The following is a 25940-nucleotide window of genomic DNA, read 5'->3' as shown; positions in this document are numbered from 1 at the left end:
TATTCCAATAGACCGATTGAAATAATGCAGCCCCTATTCGTTTTTTTTTTTTTTTGTCGCTGTCTGTGGTGCTGAAAACGCAATTTACAAAGGCTGATCATAAAGCAGACCTACACTCTGTCCCCGATTGCTATTCTCATTTTTTTTCCCGCGATGATCAAACATTGATAATCCACAACATTTTGACAACATGTAATATTAATACATTTCCTTCCACTGTTTACTGTTTAAAGCTGCATGACCATTGCACATTCCTGGTTTGCCTCACAGTGTCGCTCTTCACCAATTTTAAATTCTCTGCCATAGAAACACACCCAATAGACTGTCTTTTTTTTTTCCTTTTAAAAAGACAATGCAATGATCCTCGCACCACTGAGCAAGAAAAGTACTCTTACGTACGTCTGTTTTTTTTGGGGGGGAAATTTAACGTAAGATCATATTTAAATTTAAAAACTGATCCGGACTAAGATTTGATCTGGGACACACAGCCATGCCGGAAAGAATTACAGTGTTCTTTTTGTGGGCAGTTACGGGCCTACTTTGTTCAGTCTTCAGCTCCGTCACTGCGGCAGACATTCGTTACTCTGTGCCGGAGGAATCAAAAATAAACCACGCAATCGGACGATTAAGCAAAGATGTTCACCTGGACGTTAAAAGTTTGAGATCACGCAAAGCGAGGATGGATTACCAAGGTGAAACCCGGTACTGTGGAGTGGACCTTAATTCTGGAAATATGGTTGTTTTAGAGAGGATCGACCGAGAGACTCTGTGCGGAACAACGTCGTCTTGTGTTTTGCATTTTGAGTTTATTCTCGAAAATCCTTTGGAGCTTCATAATGTAATTTTAGAGGTGCAGGACGTCAACGACAACGCGCCCGTTTTCCCAAAGGACTCGATCAAGCTTGAGATAATCGAAACTGCACCCACAGGCAGCAAATTTCAAATCGCTAGAGCCAGAGACCTGGATGTGGGACTGAATTCAGCTCAGAGTTACATCCTCAGTCAAAACGTGCATTTCGACATCGATGCAAAATCGAGTAAGGACAGGTATGTGGACATTGTTTTGAAAAGCGCCCTTGACCGAGAGAAACAAGCCGAGCACTCTCTGATGCTGACTGCAGTGGACGGAGGAAATCCTCCTCGATCCGGTTCTGTTGTAATTCAAATTTTAGTTCAGGATGTCAACGACAACGCGCCGATTTTTCCGCAGTCTCTATACAGGGCTCAGCTATTCGAAAATGCACCTCCCGGGACGTCTGTTATTAAAATCTTGGCGATTGATGAGGATGAAGGTGTGAATGGGCAATTAACTTATTATATGAACCACCTCGCAGAGAGTACAAAAAATCTATTTCAGGTTGACGAAAAAAACGGGGAACTTTCGGTTACGGGAAACTTGGACCATGAAATCGCGCCGTCCTATGAGATAGAAATTCAGGCAGAAGATGGCGGTGGACAAACGGGCCACTGCAAAGTCGTGATTGAAATACTGGACGTGAACGACAATGCGCCGGTAATAACAATGAAATCTCTTATGAACCCTATTCCAGAGGACATAGCTGTTGGCTCTGAAGTCGGCATATTAAATGTGAAGGACCAAGACTCTGGAGAAAACAGTAAACTCAGTTGTTCAATCCCAACTAATTTACCATTCAGATTACAACCATCTATCAAAAACTATTTCACTTTAATTACTACAGGATCTCTAGATCGCGAGCAAGTGCCTGAGTATAATGTTACAATAACAGCGTCTGATGGAGGTACACCTTCTCTGTTCTCTACTACGAGCTTAAATATTAAAGTGGCAGATATAAATGACAATATTCCTGTATTTGAGCAGCAATCATACAACGCATATGTCCCAGAGAATAACAAACCAGGAACCTCTATTAGTTCCGTTACTGCAAGAGACCCAGACTGGAGGCAGAATGGTACAGTACTGTATTCTCTGGTTCCCAGTGATATAAACGCTGTTCCAGTCACCTCATTTTTATCCATTAACTCAGACACAGGAGTGATCCATGCTGTGAGGTCATTTGACTATGAAAAGTTCAGAAACTTTACAGTCCAGGTTGTAGCCAGAGACAATGGTTCTCCTCCACTCAGCAGCAGCGTGACTGTGAGTGTGTTCATATCAGATGAGAATGATAACTCTCCACAGATATTATACCCTGCTCCAGAGGGAAAGTCTTTAATGACTGAGATGGTTCCTAAAGTTGCTCTCTCTGGTTCTCTGGTGTCCAAAGTTATTGCTGTGGATGCTGACTCTGGACAGAACGCATGGCTCTCATATCAGATTGTCAAATCTACTGATCCAGGACTTTTCACTATTGGTCTCCATAGTGGAGAGATCAGGGCTCAGAGGGACATTACTGAATCTGACAGCATGAAACAGACCCTTGTTATCTCAGTGAAAGATAACGGACAGCCCCCTCTCTCTTCTACCTGTTCTGTATATTTACTAATTTCTGATAATCTTGCTGAAGTTCCAGAACTGAAAGACATGACTTACGAGGAGAGCAATTCCAAACTGACTTTTTATTTGATCATCGCACTAGTTTCTGTGTCCACCTTCTTTCTGACTTTCATTATTCTGATCCTGGCTGTGAGGTTTTGCCACAGGAGAAAGCCCAGACTGTTGTTTGATGGAGCAGTGGCCATTCCCAGTTCATATCTCCCTCCCAACTATGCAGAGGTGGAGGGAGCTGGAACTCTCCGCAGTTCTTACAACTATGACACATATCTAACAACAGGATCTCGCACCAGTGACTTCAAGTTCATCACATCTTACAATGACAGCACTCTTACTGCTGATGGAACTCTTAAGAAGGTCCAAAGCGATGTTTTAGGTGCAAATCTCATTACAATCACCGATGCATGTGATGAAGATGAGGTAACTAAATTATATTAACAAAAGCAAAACTTGATATATTATTCATTCAATTCATGGAGGCTTTCTTGAAGTATTTCACAGGTGTAAATGTATTTTCTGTGCATGGGTCAAGATTTCTCCTTGCACTTTATCTGGACCCCTTAGCATGTTGTAATTTTTTGCAGAATAAGCTGAGTCTAACTGAATTAATTGCTTATGAATAGGCATAAATTGTAAGTCTTGTATATAATTGCTAAAATGCTTTTTTATGGTCAGACAAGCAAATTTAGGGGCCCTAGTGTTTTTGCAGACCTGCTGCAGCTGATCAGACCTGGACCTGTGTCAGATTAGTTACTTCAATTTGATTATCTTTTTGAAAAATAAAATTTGTATGGTGTAATTTTCAATTCAATTCAATTTTATTTATATAGCGCTTTTAACAATGGTCATTGTCTCAAAGCAGCTTCACAAAAAATTAAAGAATTGTTTTTTTTTTTTAGAAAAGAAAAGAAAAGAAAATATTTGGAAGTGTGTATGTGTGAGAAAAATGTGTCTAGATAATAATGAGATGAATGAATGATGAATGAAATGTCTCTGATGAGCAAGCCAAGGGTGACGGCGACGGTGGCAAGGAATAACTCCCTGAGATGCCAATAGGAAGAAACCTTGAGAGGAACCAGACTCAACAAGGAAACCCATTCTCATCTGGGTGATAACAGATAGAAATAACATCATGTGTGTTGTGCAGGTGAAAGTTCAATATAACAGAAGTTGTGTAGATAAACATGAAGTCCAGTTCAGCACAGGAAGTCAGTAGGTGCAGAGGGCAGGTGGGGTCTGGGTCACAGAAAGCACAGGAGCAGGATGTGTAGCTCCAGCCATCATAAAGCAGAATCCAGCTGGAGCTGGTCCTTCTCTGGATGCCTTAGAAACCTCACAGGGTCGGCCTTTGTCTACTAAAGCTGGCACAATCTCCAGATGGAGAGAATTAGCGTAGTTGCCATTCAGGATAGGTGTACTGGAGTATGAGGTTATGGGATGAGTTATGCGTATGCCAGATTAAAGAGAGGCGTCTTGAGTCTACTTTTGAATTGGAAAACCGTGTCTGCTCCCCGAACACTGTCTGGAAGGCTATTCCAAAGTTTTGGAGCCAAATATGAAAAAGCCCTGCCCGCTTTTGTAGATATTAAAATTCTGGGAATTACCAGAAGTCCAGAGTTTTGTGATCTTAAGGAGCGTGGTGGATTGTAGCGTATCAGAAGACTGGTTAGGTATGTGGGAGCTAAACCATTTAAAGCCTTGTATGTAAGTAATACTATTTTGTAATGAATTCTAAACTGAACAGGTAGCCAGTGCAGGGATGATAATATTGGGGTTATATGATCATATTTTCTGGATCTAGTGAGAACCCTGGCGGCTGCATTTTGGACTAACTGTAGCTTGTTTATTGAGGATGCAGGACAACCACCTAGTAATGCATTACAATAGTCCAGTCTGGAGGTCATGAATGCATGAACAAGCTTTTCTGCATCAGATACGGATAGGATACTCCTGAGTTTGGCAATATTTCTAAGATGGAAAAAGGCTGTTTTTGTGATATTGGAAATATGATTTTCAAAAGACAAGTTACTGTTTAATATTACGCCCAGGTCTTTTACTGTTGAGCTGGTAGCAACAGTACATCCTTCCAAACGCAGGCTGAATTGTGAAAGCTGTTGTGTGCTGGTTTTTGGGCCGATGAGTAATATCTCTGTCTTATCTGAATTTAGTAAAAGAAAGTTATTGGTCATCCAATCTTTTATGTCCTGGACACACTCGGTTCATCTAGACAACTTGGGTATTTCATCTGGTGTAAGAGTGAGTCCCATGTCTAAATATAATGGAGGGAAGGCATTTGGTGTGAATCCTTTGCTAAGTTTATGTGTCAAGTTAAACTATTGACAGGAGCATCCTAAAGGCCAACAACAACAATTGTCATAATGTGGCTGATGCTTATGACCTTGAATATACTACTACTACTACTGCTGCTGCTAATAATAATAATAATAATAATAATAATAATAATAATAATAAACTAAGAAAAACTTCATAAGGGTATATTATATTTCTGGTATAACCTTCTCCAAAAACCCCCCCCCCCCTTTTTTTTTTTGCAAATGCACATGCAGTGGCTTTTTGTCTCTTGGCGAATGGAAATATTTCTTTCTAAGACAAAAATGTTTCATGTAGTTGAAATGCATTAATAAAAAATCTAAACTGCAATCAGAGTAAAAATCCTCAAAGGGTCGCTGTTTAACAACAGACCAAACATCCCAGCTCTCCACCCATTTTCTCATATTCCAGCATCCCATATAGCCGACACGGGTTGGAACAGAAGGTTCTTCGGTCTATATCGTCAGAATAGTTCATGTTTGCTAAAATTAATAACAATTAAAATTCCTTAACTGAAACGTCTCGACACCAGGTGATCTTAAACCGCTTTATAATGGAAAAGAAATTATCTTCATTTGCTTTGTTTTTTCTCTTGACTTACTTTTCGGTGATTATCCGCGTTGTCCGAGGAGATGTCAGTTACACAGTGCCAGAGGAAACAAGACGTCAGTATGTGATCGGAAGTATTGCAGAGGATCTCGGACTTGATGCGAAACAATTAACTGTTCGTAAGGCTCGGGTGGAGACTGAGGACGGCGCAAAAAGATACTGCGACATTAATCTGAGTAGTGGAAATCTGGTGGTGGTGGAAACAATAGACCGAGAGGAGATCTGCGAGTCGAAAACGTCTTGCATTCTTAATTACGAGCTTGTGTTGGAGAATCCTCTTGATGTACATCGTATTTCACTGCACATTCAGGATATAAACGACAACACGCCGAGATTTCCTAAAGGCCGAATTACATTTAATATGATGGAATCAACCGTTAAAGGAGAGCGTTTCCGGTTGGATGAAGCTCACGACTCTGATATTGGACAAAATGCGGTTCAAGGATATTTACTTGAAAAAAATGATCATTTTATTTTATCAGTTAAAGAAAACTCGGAGGGAGGAAAATACGCCGAACTGGTTTTGAACAAAGAGCTGGATCGTGAACAGACAAAGGAAATGGATTTAATATTCACTGCGACTGATGGAGGCACTCCACAGAGGTCTGGTACTGCAGTTATCCACATCAATGTGCTAGATGCTAATGACAATACACCAGTGTTTAGTCAGTCTGTGTATAAGGTTACTCTGGCTGAAAACGCACCGCTGGGTGCAGAGGTAGTTACAGTGAGCGCTACAGACGCTGATGAGGGCGTGAACGGGGAAGTCAGTTACGAATTTAGTCGAATATCCGATAAAGCAGCAAAAATATTTTCTATCCAAAGAGCAACTGGTCAAATTAAAGTAAACGGAAATATTGATTATGAAGAGGAAACGTCATACGAAATAAGAGTCCAGGCAGTAGATGGATCTGGCTTAGCATCCACTGCAAAAATTATTATAGATATCACTGATGTAAATGACAACGCTCCGAGAATTATTCTTAAATCATTAAATGATCCGCTTTCTGAGAATAGTATTGTAGGCACTGAGGTGGCCATTATTAATGTTCAGGATAAAGATTCAGGAGATAATCGAAAAGTCAGATGTTCAATTCAACAAAACATTCCTTTCAAGTTAAACCCATCTATCAAAAACTACTTTTCACTGGTTACAAGAAGCTTGTTAGACAGAGAGGAAGAATTAGAATACAACATAACAATTACTGCTACTGATGAAGGCGCTCCACCATTATCAACATCTCTGACGATTCATTTAACTATATCGGATGTAAATGACAATTCTCCTGTGTTTAAACAGCAATCCTACACTGCATATGTGATGGAAAATAACAAACCAGGAACCTCTATTAGTTCTGTTACTGCAAGAGACCCAGACTGGAGGCAGAACGGTACAGTACTGTATTCTCTGGTCCCCAGTGAGATGAACGCTGTTCCAGTCACCTCATTTTTATCCATTAACTCAGACACAGGAGTGATCCATGCTGTGAGGTCATTTGACTATGAAAAGTTCAGAAACTTTACAGTCCAGGTTGTAGCCAGAGACAATGGTTCACCTCCACTCAGCAGCAGCGTGACTGTGAGTGTGTTCATATCAGATGAGAATGATAACTCTCCACAGATATTATACCCTGCTCCAGAGGGAAAGTCTTTAATGACTGAGATGGTCCCTAAAGCTGCTCTCTCTGGCTCTCTTGTGTCCAAAGTCATTGCTGTGGATGCTGACTCTGGACAGAATGCATGGCTCTCGTATCAGATTGTTAAATCTACTGATCCAGGACTTTTCACTATTGGTCTCCATAGTGGAGAGATCAGGGCTCAGAGAGACATTATTGAATCTGACAGCATGAAACAGACCCTTGTTATCTCGGTGAAAGATAACGGACAGCCTCCTCTCTCTGCTACTTGTTCTGTATATTTACTTATTTCTGATAATCTTGCTGAAGTTCCAGAACTGAAAGACATGACTTATGAGGAGAGCAATTCCAAACTGACTTTTTATTTAATCATCGCATTAGTTTCTGTGTCCACCTTCTTTCTGACTTTCATTATTCTGATCCTGGCTGTGAGGTTTTGCCACAGGAGAAAGCCCAGACTGTTGTTTGATGGAGCAGTGGCCATTCCCAGTGCATATCTCCCTCCCAACTATGCAGAGGTGGAGGGAGCTGGAACTCTCCGCAGTTCTTACAATTATGACACATATCTAACAACAGGATCTCGCACCAGTGACTTCAAGTTCATCACATCTTACAATGACAGCACACTTACTGCTGGTGGGGCTCTCAAAAAGAGTCCTGACGTTTCAAATGAACGCAACCTTTTTGATGTGGAAGAGCTGGTTGAGGTAAGATAAATAAGAAACTATTTATTTAATCAAAGTCTGAGGTTGTCAGCTTGGTGGTTGATTCTTTTTCTTTCTAACATCTACTATTGTCCTTATTTACTTACCTTATCTGCCAATGAATTACTTTTTAAGGTAGAATAAACAACAACAAGCAGCAGATTCTGTTGTTGCATTCTACATGTGTTTTGCTCTCGAAGAATGATATCTTGACTTACAAGTTAATCCACACAGTATTGTAACTAGCATGGGTAACTCAGATTCAGAACCACATGTTGTTAGACAGTGACAAGAGAGGTTTTTGTAGAAATAAATGAGAAATAAATTGTTGGAAAATACTGTCCACTAGAACCGTTTCTTTTACTTTGCTATTTGCTGGGCAATTGAATTGCAAGCACAAATTGTTGTTTACTCTGTTTTTTTCTGTATCTATGTATACTATTACCACTACTACTACTACTACTACTACTATAAAAACAATAATAATAATAATAATAATAATTATTATTATTATTAGTAGTAGTAGTAGTAGTAGTAGTAGTAGTAATAATAATAATAATAATAATAATAATAATAATAATAGTAATAATAATAGTAATAATAATAATAACATTTTAGGACAATGTGTTGCTGTTAACTTACAAATTGAGAATTTGCTCTTTTAGCAATAAGTCTAATTGCAGTTTGCAATAGAGAAGATAAAGATTATGTTGGTTTGTACACATTTAAAGGTATCATATAGAAAAATATCTATTAGAACTAATCTGCATCTATACTTTTCGTCTTATCCTCTAATTACAGTAGTGTTCGTTCCAGACATGGAATTTAATCAATAAAACTTATTTGTTTTGAATGTGGCAAAGTAGCTAAATAATGATTGTGTAAACGTCTGGAATTTCTTCACAGTTGTTTTCCTTTGCTAATAATTGGATTTGAATTGCAATTGGATCATTACAAGATCATGTGCATTTAATTTCTATGCTGTAGTGAAATGTGTGTGTGTGTGTGTGTGTGTGTGTGTGTGTGTGTGTATACTGGTTATGTGTACGTTTAAGACTTCAAATATTTTTTGTCCAGTTTTTACATTTATCCTGTATTTATTAAAACCGTTTTAAAACCGACATTGTTTTTGTTGATACAGTATTCCAGCAAATAACGTTTGATGCCTTATTCCACTGTTTTATTTTAAGAGTTCGCGTATCACGGTACCTATCATACCCCCAGTTATAAATCATGAATAATATCTAAGTTCACACCACATAGCCTATACTTTTAGTTAAAAAACATTTATTTTTTTTCTTTCTATTTCAAATATACATAGAGCAAATGCAACAGTCAAGTTATCTGTATCCAGTGTCGGCTGGTAAAAAAAAAAAAAAAAGTGAGGGCGCAAACAAAATTAAACTTTAAATAATCGCCTGTAAATAGCCATTTATTATGTGATTAAGCATTATTGCCACTAGTATAAAATAGAGGCATGAGTCACATCGCATCCAGTCAGCTAGCTCCGCTTGAGATAAAAAGTGCTGGAAAAGCGAGTGTAAGCTCGGCCGCGTAAGGATCTCGGACTTGATGTCACTTGATTGCTGCTTAATTAGAAGATCTTCGACCGATCGCCTTGCGAAGGGGTATTTTAGCAAATAAATTACACAATTTCCTCTCATATTTAGCTGGCTTCCACGTCAATCACTATTCATTACATTAACTACTGTAACAATCTGAGAATGGTCCAATCACATGAGCCCAAATATTAAAAAACAATGTTTATTTACTAAGAACAAAAGTGGGAGGGTTTGGGGCGCACAGTGCTGCGCCCCGAGGATGGTTAAAAAAAAATCCAATTAGAGTTCAGCCTCCAATGCTTTTCAAAAATGTACGTGCCTACATAGACACTCGTTTGTCGGGCGCCCGGCGTACACGAACACAAATGAACGTAATACAGTTTTGATTTTTTTTTTATATAAATAAATGATATTGACATATAGAGATGTGAAGGATGGACATATGAGTTTAGGAATAAATGAATTGCAATAAACTGAACAGGCACATAAGGTCGCTGTTTACCAAAGAACAAAAATAAATCTCTCCTCCCAATTCGAGTAAAATTCCACCATTCCCCGAAACCAAGAACCATTGTTGTAGAAGGTTGTATTTGATTGTCGATACTGTAGCAGAACAGATCAACTTAATCAGCAGAAACTTTTAAACCAAGAGCGAACGGAGAGGAAAATGTCTTCATTGTCGACATTTTATTTTTTGACTTGGCATTACATATTCATTCGCGCTGTCCGTGGAGATTTGATCTACGCATTACCGGAGGAAACAAAACAGCAATATGTGATTGGAAATCTAGCGAAGGATCTCGGACTTGATGTCAAAAGATTATCTGCTCGAAAGGCTCGAATAGAAACTGAAGGGAGCAATAAACGGTATTGTGACATTAATCTGAGTAGTGGAAATCTGATGGTGGTGGGAACAATAGACCGAGAGAAGCTCTGTGGATCAAAGATGTCTTGCATTTTTAATTACGAGCTTGTGTTGGAGAATCCTCTTGATGTACATCGTATTTCACTGCAGATTGAGGATATAAACGACAACGCGCCGAGATTTACTAATGATCGGATAATATTTGATATCCGGGAATCAGCCGATAAAGGAGAGCGTTTTCCTTTGGATGAAGCTCACGACTCTGATGTAGGCCAAAACACGATTCAAGGATATTCACTTGAAAAAAATAATTATTTTATTTTATCAGTTAAAGAAAACTCGGAGGGAGGAAAATACGCCGAACTGGTTTTGAACAAAGAGCTGGATCGTGAACAGACAAAGGAAATAGATTTAATATTCACTGCGACTGATGGAGGCACTCCACAGAGGTCTGGTACTGCAGTTATCCACATCAATGTGCTAGATGCTAATGACAATACACCAGTGTTTAGTCAGTCTGTGTATAAGGTTACTCTGGCTGAAAACGCACCGCTGGGTGCAGAGGTAGTTACAGTGAGCGCTACAGACGCTGATGAGGGCGTGAACGGGGAAGTCAGTTACGAATTTAGTCGAATATCCGATGAAGCATCCAACATATTTTCTATTGACAGACAAACTGGTAAAATCATTGTGACTGGAAACATTGATTATGAAGAAGAATCTACGTATGAAATGAGGGTACAGGCAAAAGACGGTCCTGGCTTAGCATCCACTGCCAAAATTATTATAGATATCACTGATGTAAATGACAACGCTCCGAGAATTATGGTTAAATCATTAAAAGATCAAATTCCTGAGAATTCTGTGATAGGAACTGAAGTAGCAGTACTGAATGTTCAGGATAACGATTCAGGAAATAATCGAAATGTCAGATGTTCAGTTCAGGAAAATGTTCCATTCAAACTAAATCCATCAATCAAAAATTATTTTTTGTTGGTAACAACAAGCATGTTAGATCGAGAGACTGAAGCAGATTACAATATAACAATCATTGCTACTGACGGTGGTTCTCCCCCATTATCGACATCCATGACAATTCATCTATCTGTAGCAGACATTAATGACAATCCTCCTGTATTTTCACAGCAATCCTACACTGCATATGTGATGGAAAATAACAAACCAGGAACCTCTATTAGTTCTGTTACTGCAAGAGACCCAGACTGGAGGCAGAACGGTACAGTACTGTATTCTCTGGTGCCCAGTGAGATGAACGCTGTTCCAGTCACCTCATTTTTATCCATTAACTCAGACACAGGAGTGATCCATGCTGTGAGATCATTTGACTATGAAAAGTTCAGAAACTTTACAGTCCAGGTTGTAGCCAGAGACAATGGTTCTCCTCCACTCAGCAGCAGTGCGACTGTAAGTGTGTTCATATCAGATGAGAATGATAACTCTCCACAGATATTATACCCTGCTCCAGAGGGAAAGTCTTTAATGACTGAGATGGTCCCTAAAGCTGCTCTCTCTGGCTCTCTTGTCTCCAAAGTCATCGCTGTGGATGCTGATTCTGGACAGAATGCATGGCTCTCATATCAGATTGTCAAATCTACTGATCCAGGACTTTTCACTATTGGTCTCCATAGTGGAGAGATCAGGGCTCAGAGGGACATTACTGAATCTGACAGCATGAAACAGAACCTTGTAATCGCAGTAAAAGATAACGGACAGCTGCCTCTCTCTGCTACTTGTTCTGTGTATTTACTTATTTCTGATAATCTTGCTGAAGTTCCAGAACTGAAAGACATGACGTATGAGGAGAGCAATTCCAAACTGACTTTTTATTTGATCATCGCACTGGTTTCGGTCTCCACCTTCTTTCTGACTTTCATTATTCTGATCCTGGCTGTGAGGTTTTGCCACAGGAGAAAGCCCAGACTGTTGTTTGATGGAGCAGTGGCCATTCCCAGTGCATATCTCCCTCCCAACTATGCGGATGTGGAGGGAGCTGGAACTCTCCGCAGTTCTTACAATTATGACACGTATCTAACAACAGGATCTCGCACCAGTGACTTCAAGTTCATCACATCTTTCAATGACAGCACTCTTACTGCTGATGGAACTCTTAAGAAGGTCCAAGATGAGGTTATAGGGGGAAGTCTCATTACACTTACCATGACTGAGGATGCTGAGGTAAGAAAGGTTTAGCCGGAAATTGCAGTATTAATTACAATATTAATGTTTTGTTGTTATAACTGCATAAGTACGAGTAATTAATAATTGCTAACCTTAAATACAAAATGTAGGCTATTATGTGTTAATATGCACGCTTATCAAAAACATAAAAGTGTCTAAACCGATGTTCCCTTCTTCTTTCACGTGGCAGTGTGACAAATTTATCCTGGACATTCTTTGACATGAAATCTCATTAATGATGGGCTATACTACCAATCTGACTCAATCTGAAAAAAGAAAAAAGATCTTTACCTATGCTTGCAAACAACGCGCTGCCTTTGTATTACGTCTCAACCATTGTGGACACTACCTTAGTTACAAAATGTGTGATTGTAGCTAAAAAAAAACTAATAAAAAATATATTTAACATACTGTATATATGAATTCATAATATTCAAATTTATAAATTAAAAAGTACGAAATGTATAAATAAACTGTATAAAATATATGAAATGTGTGCAGTGTGCAAACAGCAGCTGTTTGGGCATTCATTAAATTAAATGATAAGCAGCAGTGGTATTGTCCATCTTTAACGTGCAGTAGTTAGTTCTCCATTATATGTAAACAGAACCAGAAATGTGCAACATATGTGTCCTATACGATGTGCAAATATTACGATTTTCACTGTCGTTAGTTTTTTGTTGTGCTCCAACACATTTGTAAAGGAAACATAACAAGACCAATCAGGTGAGTCTTATGACGAGTTCTGGTTTAGAGCCCGTACAGCCTGCGGGAAGAAGCTTCTCCTCAGTCTCTGTGTTGGCCTCCTGGTCGCAGCAGAGAGAACAGTCCATTTTTGGGGTGGTTAAAGTCCTTCACTATTTTCCTGGACTTGGTCCAGTGCGGCTTGATGTAGATTGTGTGCAGGTCAGGGAGCTCGATGCGGATGATGCGCTCAGCTGATCGCAGTACCTTCTGTATAGTCCGCCTGTCCTGCATGGTGCTGTTTCCAAACCAGGTTGTGATGGTTCCCGTCAGGATGCTCTTTATGATGCAGGAGTAAAATGAACAGGACCCCGTGCTCCTGAAGGATGTCTTGTTTGCTTTTCCCCTCAATTGTATAATATATTCATAAAAATTGCTCATTGATGTGATCCAAATATTTCGTGGTGTTCTTTTATGGAAATATGCGATAAAAATGCAATCGAGTACTGTTTGCATTACGCGTACGTTTTATATATTATATTGAAGTTGCAACAAGCACCTTTATAAAAGATGTGCATCATATCAACTCGACCATTTTAGTTTACGATATTGTGTTTTTCACGTTTTGTTCTTTAAAAAACGTTTCCTAAAAGTCTGAATGCTTTAGCTTCTGTCTTTAATAAGTAAAAAAAAAAAAAAACAAGAGCTAAGAAAGACGGCAATGTTAAGCTGAAGACTCAAAAGCATTCCGCCGTTTAAAACTGTTTACAATCAACTATATATTCAATAAGATGATAAACTAGATGTGTCGATTTTGATTTTATTTCATTCATCTTACAAATAAAAAAAACGTAAATAAAAAACTGACTTGCACTTGGTTAAATGCCAATATTTTACAAAATATAGGCAAATGACTGATGCGTGCAGTGTCGGCCGGTCAATAAGGGGCGCTGGGGCATCGCCCCCTTAAAGTTAGGCAGAGAAGAATGCTACTTTAACGTACTTATTTAACATAATAATTATTTATTTTAATAATAAAATGAAGTCACTTAGTCACAATATTCCGCTGTATTTTTCCTCCCTTTTTTGTTTTTAGCGAATCAATATTGTTTTTTAAGTATTTGGGCTCATGTGATTGGACCATTATCGAGAAGTCTTAATAACAGTCAGCAGATTGTTAGTTAACGTGCTGAATAGTAATTTACGTGGAAGACAGCTTAATATGGGATAAAATTCTGTAATTTATTTGCTAAAATACCCCATCGCAAGGCGATCAGACGAAAAAGAAAAAAAGTTAAAGAGCTTGGACCAGATTGACCTGATCTTCTAATTAAGCAGCAATCAAGTGAGCTTACACTCGGTGTCATTCCAGCATTTCTTATGGCTATTACCAGCAATTATTAAAAGTTTAATTTTTATTTTGTTTGCGCTCCCATAATTTTTTTTGCACCAGCCGCCAATAATACTCTTAGAGTAACAGCCGCTCGGAATGTCTGCACACGTTTATCGTTGATATGTTCAGTATATCTGTGTGCTCTTCCACTTAACTGTAAGACCTTCCATATTTTGTTACAAGTTATTTTAACATCATATGACAGCGCAGTCGATCGGAATGTGTGTGTGTGCATGTGTTAAAATAACTTGTGTATTTATTTAACAGCAAAACGTTTCTTGTAAGCCATGGCTGGATTTGTAATCTATACATTGAGGACATGACCGTTAACTGAGACCAAGTATGAATTATAATGTACCGTCGTTGTTTCTTTATTTTTTCTTTCATTCTATATTTATTATTTTAAACAAATAGAAGGATGTATCCTAAAACCAAATATGTTAGCATTCATTAACGATTATATTTTTGGAAGATGAGCAACTTAACTGTAGTTTTTTTAATATACACAGAGGGTCGCTCTTTACCAAATAACTAAATTAACTGACGCTCACCACCCATTTCGTGAAATAATCCATCTTTCCTCAAACATGGTAGACCGTGGCTGCAGAAGGTTGTTTTCATTGTGATAATTTAAATGTCGATTTCATTAATAAGAAGGCTACACGGTTTGGAATTGAAGGAGAGATCCTGGAGACGTTGTAAAATGGGAGGGAAAACGTTTTTCTTTTCGACACCGTGGACTTTGGCGTTAATTTGTGTTTTCATTCGCGCTGCCCGTGGAGATTTGACCTACACATTCCCGGAAGAAACGAAGCAACAATATGTGATCGGAAATCTAGCGAAGGATCTCGGACTTGATGTCAAAATATTATCTGCTCGAAAGGCTCGAATAGAAACTGAAGGGAGCAATAAACGGTATTGTGACATTAATCTGAGTAGTGGAAATCTGGCGTTGGTGGAAACAATAGACCGAGAGAAACTCTGTGGTTCAAAGATGTCTTGCATTCTCAATTACGAGCTTGTGTTGGAGAATCCTCTTGATGTACATCGTATTTCACTGCACATTCAGGATATAAACGACAACGCGCCGAGATTTACTAAAGCCCGAATTACATTTAATATGATGGAATCAACCGATAAAGGAGAGCGTTTCCCTTTGGATGAAGCTCACGACTCTGATATTGGACAAAATGCGGTTCAAGGATATTCACTTGAAAGAAATGATTACTTTGTATTATCAGTTAAAGAAAACTCGGAGGGAGGAAAATACGCCGAACTGGTTTTGAACAAAGAGCTGGATCGTGAACAGACAAAGGAAATAGATTTAATATTCACTGCGACTGATGGAGGCACTCCACAGAGGTCTGGTACTGCAGTTATCCACATCAATGTGCTAGATGCTAATGACAATACACCAGTGTTTAGTCAGTCTGTGTATAAGGTTACTCTGGCTGAAAACGCACCGCTGGGTGCAGAGGTAGTTACAGTGAGCGCTACAGACGCTGATGAGGGCGTGAACGGGGAAGTCAGTTACGAATTTAGTCGAATATCTGATGAAGCAGGAAAATTGTTTTCGATTGATAAGATAACTGGTCGAATAACAGTAACTGGTAATGTTGACTATGAAGAGGAAACGTCATACGAAATGAGAGTCCAGGCCATAGATGGTCCTGGCTTAGCATCCACTGCCAAAATTATTATAGATATCACTGATGTAAATGACAACGCTCCGAGAATTATGGTTAAATCATTGAGAGATCAAATTCCTGAGAATTCTGTGATAGGAACGGAAGTGGCAATTATTAATGTTCAGGATAATGATTCAGAAATAAATCGACAGATCCGTTGTTATATTCAGCATAATGTTCCTTTTAAATTAAACCCATCTATTAAAAACTACTTTTCTTTGGTAACGACAGACATGCTGGATCGAGAGACAGAAGCAGATTACAATATAACTATTACTGCTACTGATGGAGGCTCTCCACCTTTATCTTCATCCTTGACCATTTATCTATCTGTCGCAGATGTGAATGACAATCCTCCTGTATTTCAACAGCAATCATACACTGCATATGTGATGGAAAATAACAACCCAGGAACCTCTATTAGTTCTGTTACTGCAAAAGATTCAGACTGGAGGCAGAACGGTACAGTACTGTATTCTCTGGTGCCCAGTGAGATAAACGCTGTTCCAGTCACCTCATTTGTATCCATTAACTCAGACACAGGAGTGATCCACGCTGTGAGGTCATTTGACTATGAAAAGTTCAGAAACTTTACAGTCCAGGTTGTAGCCAGAGACAATGGTTCTCCTCCACTCAGCAGCAGTGTGACTGTGAGTGTGTTCATATCAGATGAGAATGATAACTCTCCACAGATATTATACCCTGCTCCAGAGGGAAAGTCTTTAATGACTGAGATGGTTCCTAAAGCTGCTCTCTCTGGCTCTCTTGTCTCCAAAGTCATTGCTGTGGATGCTGATTCTGGACAGAATGCATGGCTCTCATATCAGATTGTCAAATCTACTGATCCAGGACTTTTCACTATTGGTCTCCATAGTGGAGAGATCAGGGCTCAGAGGGACATTACTGAATCTGACAGCATGAAACAGACCCTTGTTATCTCAGTGAAAGATAACGGACAGCCCCCTCTCTCTGCTACCTGTTCAGTGTATTTACTTATTTCTGATAATCTTGCTGAAGTTCCAGAACTGAAAGACATGACTTATGAGGAGAACAATTCCAAACTGACTTTTTATTTGATCATCGCACTGGTTTCTGTGTCCACGTTTTTTCTGACTTTCATTATTTTGATCCTGGCTGTGAGGTTTTGCCACAGGAGAAAGCCCAGACTGTTGTTTGATGGAGCAGTGGCCATTCCCAGTGCATATCTCCCTCCCAACTATGCGGATGTGGAGGGAGCTGGAACTCTCCGCAGTTCTTACAATTATGACACGTATCTAACAACAGGATCTCGCACCAGTGACTTCAAGTTCATCACATCTTACAATGATAGCACTCTTACTGCTGATGGAACTCTTAAGAAGGTCCAAGATGAGGTTATAGGCGGAAGTCTCATTACACTTACCATGACTGAGGATGCTGAGGTAAGGAATGCTTAGCCAGAAATTGCAATAATAAATATTAATGTTTAACATTAAATACAAGGTGTTTTATCTTCATCTGATTACAACTTCAGATGTCGTTGACGTCTCTCATGACAATGAATTGCAAAGGAGCTAGTGCTTGTTTGCGCTCTTTTGCGTGAATCATTTGTTTCTGTTGTGAATACGATTAACAATTAAATGCTAAACTTAAATCCAACTAAATTGTGATACCATCGAAAAGATATTTTTTGTTAATATGAGAGTTTATGAAAACCTAAAAGTGCTTTTATCACATGACACTGCGACAAACTTGTCATGGACATTATCTGGCATGAGAGCCTTTAGAAGTTCTAGGAATTTCTAATCATGGGCTGTATCACCAATCTACCTCAATCTGGAAAAAAAATCTTTACGTTTGCTCGCAAGTGCGATTGTCTCTATTGTATGTATAATCTTGAACATAACTGATTCAAGTTGTAAATGATTTTATAACAACAAGCAGATGTACCTTAGAAAATTTCTATATTTTTATTAGATTATGACTCGCAATTATGAAATTAGTTATAATGTTGTGGTAATTTTGGGTGCAGTGAACATTGAACAGTTGGCCGTGCTCCTAAAGGATGTAGTTTCAGCTTTTCCTCACATTTCATGGTGTTTATTCATGGAGATATGTGATTAAGCAATTGAGTACTTTTGTATCATGCGGTTAGGTATACTTTTTTTTTTATTCACGTTAAGTTCCGTGTATCCTTTGCTGCTATAAATGGTGTGCAACATGTAAACTTGATCGGTTGAGTTCAGAATATTGTGTTTTTTTTTAATCCATTTTTCTTTGGAAAACGTCTCCTGGAAAATTTTACCTAGGGTACATTCGTTGCAACAAAAAAACGTAAAAAAAAAAAAAAAAAAAGGAGAATGAAAGACGAAAGACGGCATCGTTCAAGGTGAAGATGTAAAGGCATACTGCTGCTTAAAATAGTTTAAATTAAACTATATTTGCAATGAGGTGGTAAACTAACAGTGTGTTGGTTTTTGTTTTTATTTCATGAATCTTTTAAATTCAATAAAAATGGACTTGTAATTGGTTAACTGGAGATATTTTAAAAATTATAATTAAATGACTGATTCGTAACAAGAGAAAAAGATGTGCGTGTGTGTGTGGGGGGGGGGGGGTGCTCGGAATATCTGCGCACGTTCCTGGTTTATATGTTCAGTATATCTGTGTGCATTTCCACTTATCTGTAAGCTGTAAGACCTTCCGTATGTATTAGTTTTTCTCTGCTAGTTCGTTGTCATATAATATTAAATTATTATATTACAATATGATTATTTTATTAATTTCATAGCAAAGCTGATTTTTAATGCCATGGCTGGATTTGATATCTATAACTGGAGAACATGCACGTTAACTGCAGAGACCAGGTATAAATGATATTGCAACGTCTTTATTTTTAATTTCTTGTTCGGTATTCTAAAGAATGTGTCAGAATACCAAATATATTAGCAATCATTAAGGATTATCTTTTTAGAAGATCACCAACTTAACTGCAGTTTAATGAATATACACAGAGGGTCGCTCTTTACCAAATAACTAAATTAACTGACGCTCACCACCCATTTCGTTATATAGTCCAGCTTTCCTCAAATACCGAAGACTAGTGCAGTAGATGGTTGTCCTTTTTGTCTTAATTTAAATGTCGATTTCATTAATAAGAAGGCTACACGTTTGGAATTGAAGGAGAGATCCTGGAGACGTTGTAAAATGGGAGGGAAAACGTTTTTCTTTTCGACACCGTGGACTTTGGCGTTAATTTGTGTTTTCATTCGCGCTGTCCGTGGAGATTTGACCTACACATTCCCGGAAGAAACGAAGCAACAATATGTGATCGGAAATCTAGCGAAGGATCTCGGACTTGATGTCAAAAGATTATCTGCTCGAAAGGCTCGAATAGAAACTGAAGGGAACAATAAACGGTATTGTGACATTAATCTGAGTAGTGGAAATCTGATGGTGGTGGGAACAATAGACCGAGAGAAGCTCTGTGGATCAAAGATGTCTTGCATTCTTAATTACGAGCTTGTGTTAGAAAATCCTTTTGATGTACATCGTATTTCACTGCAGATTGAGGATATAAACGACAACGCGCCGAGATTTACTAATGATCGGATAATATTTGATATCCAAGAATCAGCCGTTAAAGGAGAGCGTTTCCCTTTGGATGAAGCTCACGACTCTGATGTAGGCCAAAACACGGTTCAAGGATATTCACTTGAAAGAAATACTAATTTTATTTTATCAGTTAAAGAAAACTCGGAGGGAGGAAAATACGCCGAACTGGTTTTGAACAAAGAGCTGGATCGTGAACAGACAAAGGAAATAGATTTAATATTCACTGCGACTGATGGAGGCACTCCACAGAGGTCTGGTACTGCAGTTATCCACATCAATGTGCTAGATGCTAATGACAATACACCAGTATTTAGTCAGTCTGTGTATAAGGTTACTCTGGCTGAAAACGCACCGCTGGGTGCAGAGGTAGTTACAGTGAGCGCTACAGACGCTGACGAGGGCGTGAACGGGGAAGTCAGTTACGAATTTAGTCGAGTTTCTGATAAAGCAGCCAAAATGTTTTCTATTAACAGACAAACTGGTAAAATCATTGTGACTGGAAACATTGATTATGAAGAAGAATCTACGTATGAAATGAGGGTACAGGCAAAAGATGGACCTGGCTTAGCATCCACTGCCAAAATTATTATAGATATCACTGATGTAAATGACAACGCTCCGAGAATTATGGTTAAATCATTAAAAGATCAAATTCCTGAGAATTCTGTGATAGGAACTGAAGTAGCAGTACTGAATGTTCAGGATAACGATTCAGGAAATAATCGAAATGTCAGATGTTCAGTTCAGGAAAATGTTCCATTCAAACTAAATCCATCAATCAAAAATTATTTTTTGTTGGTAACAACAAGCATGTTAGATCGAGAGACAGAAGCAGATTACAATATAACAATCACTGCTACTGACGGCGGTTCTCCCCCATTATCGACATCCATGACAATTCATCTATCTGTAGCAGACATTAATGACAATCCTCCTGTATTTGAACAGCAATCCGTCACTGCATATGTGATGGAAAATAACAAACCAGGAACCTCTATTAGTTCTGTTACTGCAAGAGACCCAGACTGGAGGCAGAACGGTACAGTACTGTATTCTCTGGTGCCCAGTGAGATGAACGCTGTTCCAGTCACCTCATTTTTATCCATTAACTCAGACACAGGAGTGATCCATGCTGTAAGGTCATTTGACTATGAAAAGTTCAGAAACTTTACAGTCCAGGTTGTAGCCAGAGACAATGGTTCACCTCCACTCAGCAGCAGCGTGACTGTGAGTGTGTTCATATCAGATGAGAATGATAACTCTCCACAGATATTATACCCTGCTCCAGAGGGAAAGTCTTTAATGACTGAGATGGTCCCTAAAACTGCTCTCTCTGGCTCTCTTGTCTCCAAAGTCATTGCTGTGGATGCTGATTCTGGACAGAATGCATGGCTCTCATATCAGATTGTCAAATCTACTGACCCTGGAATGTTCACTATTGGTCTCCATAGTGGAGAGATCAGGGCTCAGAGGGACATTACTGAATCTGACAGCATGAAACAGACCCTTGTTATCTCAGTGAAAGATAACGGACAGCCCCCTCTCTCTGCTACCTGTTCTGTGTATTTGCTTATTTCTGATAATCTTGCTGAAGTTCCAGAACTGAAAGACATGACTTATGAGGAGAATAATTCCAAACTTACTTTTTATTTGATCATCGCACTAGTTTCTGTGTCCACCTTCTTTCTGACTTTCATTATTCTGATCCTAGCTGTGAGGTTTTGCCACAGGAGAAAGCCCAGACTGTTGTTTGATGGAGCAGTGGCCATTCCCAGTGCATATCTCCCTCCCAACTATGCAGAGGTAGAGGGAGCTGGAACTCTCCACAGTTCTTACAACTATGACACATATCTAACAACAGGATCTCGCACGAGTGATTTCAAGTTTATTACATCTTACAATGACAGCACTCTTACTGCTGATGGAACTTTGGACATGACCAAAACAGACACTTTGCCTAAGAACCTGATTTTGCTAACCAATCCAGAAGAGGGAGATGAGGTAAGGAAATGTTTTTTAAAACATGGCAGGATCATTTTAAAGATTATCATTAATGTAGTTATGAGGTTTTAGAGACCTTCAGATAAGAATATTGCTTATACATTGAGATTTTATCTTCTGGGTTATTTTTGTAAAATATGAACTACCGAGGTGTGCCATAATTTTTATCATTATTTTTAGTTTCTAAAACATCTTTAACACACAATGCTCATATTTCTTATGTTTGTTTTGTTAATTTATACACAGATTTGGTTGTGGAAATAATTAATATATATACAGTATATCCTCCTATTTTTATAGCCACGTCGTGTAGGCTTTCCGACTTTTGCTCTGAGTATTCTGTGAGACATTTCCGCGGTAAAGTACCGCTACCATAACGATTAAGTGGTGTTTACAGTATGCATATTACGTCTACATTACGTATTTAATATGTATAAAAAACACACCTCCTTTGTATTTTTCTGCTCAATATCACTGGCTCACCAAAACTTATTCAATTACATTATATGACATCAGAAACAGTGTACCAGGTGATTGTTCCTTTTTCAACACGTCATAAAGTGCACTAATCGAAAAATGCTCTGAGTGTCGCTCTCCACCTGCAGGAGATGCACTGGCCCCCTCACCGCCCTTCTATTATATATGTAATCAGAATACGTTCTGCAAGCAAGAACCATTAGCTTGCGAGACATCGCGCTTTCTAAGAAATGATTTCTAGCTTTCGAATTTCTATTTAAATAAGTTTTATTTTGACATTTTTTATTGAATACGACCTGACGATATCACATAACTGTAAAGCTATGAAGTTAAGAGGCGTTTCCTGTGTAGTGTTAGGATTTTTCTCAGCTCTTTTCTTCAATCAGAACATCGTGTTCGGGGATCTGAGCTATACAGTACAGGAGGAAATGAAACACCGATATGTGATTGGAAATATAGCTAAGGATCTAAACCTGGATGCGTTAAAATTATCAACACGCAAGGCTCGAGTTGAAACTGAGGACAGCGGCAAGCGGTATGTGGATATAAATTTTAATACGGGAGATTTGATCGTTTCAGAGACAATAGACCGGGAAAAGCTTTGTGGTTTAAGACCGAACTGCATCCTCAATTATGAACTCGTTTTAGAGAATCCTCTCGAGCTACATCGCATTTCTCTGAATGTTCAGGATATTAATGATAACGCGCCTAAATTTCTTAATGAGCGCATAAACCTAGAAATCCACGAGTCTGCTGTTAAAGGGCAGCGCTTCCGTTTGGATGAAGCTCACGACTCTGATATCGGACAAAACGGAGTGAATGGCTATGCTCTGGAGAAGAACGACCATTTTGTTTTGTCTGTGGAAGGAAACACCGAGAAGGGTAAATACGCAGAGCTCGTGTTGGAGAAAGAGCTGGATCGCGAACAACAGAAGGATGTTCACTTGATTCTTACCGCAGTGGATGGCGGGATTCCTCAGAGATCAGGGACTGCTGTTATACACATCACTGTGCTAGATGCTAATGATAATGTTCCGGTGTTCAGTCAGTCTGTATATAAAGTGACTTTAGCTGAAAACGCACCAATAGGATCAGAAGTCGTTACTGTGAGCGCAGAAGATGCAGATGAAGGAGCAAACGGTGCAGTCACTTATGAGTTTAGTCGGATTGCTGATACAGCAGCAAAATTATTTACGATCGATAAGGTCACTGGACAAATTAAGGTAAATGGAGAAATCGACTACGAGGAGGAAAAATATTATGAAATAAGAGTTCAGGCTAAAGATGGATCTGGTTTAGCATCAACTGCAAGTGTTATTATAGATATTACTGATGTCAATGACAATGCACCTAAAATTATTCTTAAATCTCTGAGTAATCCTTTACCTGAGAATGTAATTGTGGGCACTGAGGTGGCCATTATCAACGTTCAGGATAAAGACTCTGGCAATAATCGTCAGGTACATTGTACAATTCAGGGAAATGTTCCTTTCAAATTAAATCCATCCATCAAGAATTATTTTTCATTGGTTACGACCAGCATGCTTGACCGAGAGACGGAAGCAGATTACAATATAACTATTACCACTACTGATGGAGGCTCTCCACCTTTATCCTCATCCATGACAATTCATCTATCTGTATCAGACATCAATGACAATCCTCCTGTATTTGAACAGCAATCATACACTGCATATGTGATGGAAAATAACAAACCAGGAACCTCTATTAGTTCTGTTACTGCAAGAGACCCAGACTGGAGGCAGAACGGTACAGTACTGTATTCTCTGGTTCCCAGTGAGATAAATGCGTCTCCAGTCACCTCATTTTTATCCATTAACTCAGACACAGGAGTGATCCATGCTGTGAGGTCATTTGACTATGAAAAGTTCAGAAACTTTACAGTCCAGGTTGTAGCCAGAGACAATGGTTCTCCTCCACTCAGCAGCAGTGTGACTGTGAGTGTGTTCATATCAGATGAGAATGATAACTCTCCACAGATATTATACCCTGCTCCAGAGGGAAAGTCTTTAATGACTGAGATGGTCCCTAAAGCTGCTCTCTCTGGCTCTCTGGTCTCCAAAGTCATTGCTGTGGATGCTGACTCTGGACAGAACGCATGGCTCTCATATCAGATTGTCAAATCTACTGATCCAGGACTTTTCACTATTGGTCTCCATAGTGGAGAGATCAGGGCTCAGAGGGACATTACTGAATCTGACAGCATGAAACAGACCCTTATTATCTCAGTGAAAGATAACGGACAGCCCCCTCTCTCTGCTACCTGTTCTGTATATTTACTTATTTCTGATAATCTTGCTGAAGTTCCAGAACTGAAAGACATGACTTATGAGGATAACAATTCCAAACTGACTTTTTATTTGATCATCGCACTGGTTTCTGTGTCCACGTTCTTTCTGACTTTCATTATTTTGATCCTGGCTGGGAGGTTTTGCCACAGGAGAAAGCCCAGACTGTTGTTTGATGGAGCAGTGGCCATTCCCAGTGCATATCTCCCTCCCAACTATGCGGATGTGGAGGGAGCTGGAACTCTCCGCAGTTCTTACAATTATGACACGTATCTAACAACAGGATCTCGCACTAGTGACTTCAAGTTCATCACATCTTACAATGATAGCACTCTTACTGCTGATGGAACTCTTAAGAAGGTCCGAGATGAGGTTATAGGCGGAAGTCTCATTACACTTACCATGACTGAGGATGCTGAGGTAAGGAATGCTTAGCCAGAAATTGCAATATTAAATATTAATGTTTAACATCAAATATAAGGTGTTTTATCTTCATCTGATTACAACTTCAGATGTCGTTGACGTCTCTCATGACAATGAATTGCAAAGGAGCAAGTGCTTGTTTGCGCTCTTTTGCGTGAATCATTCGTTTCTGTTGTGAATACGATTAACAATTAAATGCTAAACTTAAATCCAACTAAATTGTGATACCATCGAAAAGATATTTTTTGTTAATATGAGAGTTTATGAAAACCTAAAAGTGCTTTTATCACATGACACTGCGACAAACTTGTCATGGACATTATTTGGCATAAGAGCCTTTAGAAGTTCTAGGAATTTTTGATCATGGGCTCTATCTCCAATCTGCCTCAATCTGGAAAAAAAAAAATCTTAACGTATGCTAAGTGCGATTGTCTCTATTGTATGTATAATCTTGAACATAACTGATTCAAGTTGTAAATGATTTTATAACAACAAGCAGATGTACCTTAGAAAATTTCTATATTTTTATTAGATTATGACTCGCAATTATGAAATTAGTTATAATGTTGTGGTAATTTTGGGTGCAGTGAACATTGAACAGTTGGCCGTGCTCCTAAAGGATGTAGTTTCAGCTTTTCCTCACATTTCATGGTGTTTATTAATGGAGATATGTGATTAAGCAAGTGAGTACTTTTGTATTATGCGGTTAGGTATACTTACTTTTTTATTCACGTTAAGTTCCGTGTATCCTTTGCTGCTATAAATGGTGTGCAACATATAAACTTGATCGGATGAGTTCAGAACATTGTGTTTTTTTTTATCCATTTTTCTTTGGAAAACGTCTTCTGGAAATTTTTACCTAGGGTACATTTGTTGCAACAAAAAAACGTAAAAAAAAAAAAAAAAAGAAAGAAAAAGGAGAATGAAAGACGAAAGACGGCATCGTTCAAGGTGAAGATGTAAAGGCATACTGCTGCTTAAAATAGTTTAA

The 25940-nt window shown here is 38.8% G+C and overlaps 1 protein-coding gene across 7 annotated transcripts in view; it reads left to right on the top strand.

Moving 5' to 3' along the window:
* The first annotated feature begins 460 nt into the window (after nucleotides 1-460).
* The window catches only part of LOC128545731 (protocadherin gamma-C5-like), a 241929-nt gene continuing 216449 nt past the window's right edge, over nucleotides 461-25940 (top strand). For 2 of the 7 annotated variants that reach the window (XM_053516323.1, XM_053516301.1), the window contains exon 1: nucleotides 461-2893. In XM_053516323.1, coding sequence (XP_053372298.1) covers nucleotides 491-2893 — 2403 coding nt within the window. In that variant the 5' untranslated portion in view covers nucleotides 461-490. Of the gene's footprint in view, nucleotides 2894-5292; nucleotides 7758-15061; nucleotides 17567-19279; nucleotides 21741-22429; nucleotides 24947-25940 lie in introns of those variants that run through there. The other 5 variants (XM_053516321.1, XM_053516299.1, XM_053516303.1 and 2 more) reach the window with 4 other exon arrangements.

Source organism: Clarias gariepinus, chromosome 17 (genome assembly GCF_024256425.1).
Source record: "Clarias gariepinus isolate MV-2021 ecotype Netherlands chromosome 17, CGAR_prim_01v2, whole genome shotgun sequence".
Classification (NCBI taxonomy): Eukaryota; Metazoa; Chordata; class Actinopteri; order Siluriformes; family Clariidae; genus Clarias; species Clarias gariepinus.
Note: the sequence above shows the minus strand (reverse complement) of the source record. Positions and strands in the feature narration are given on the sequence as shown.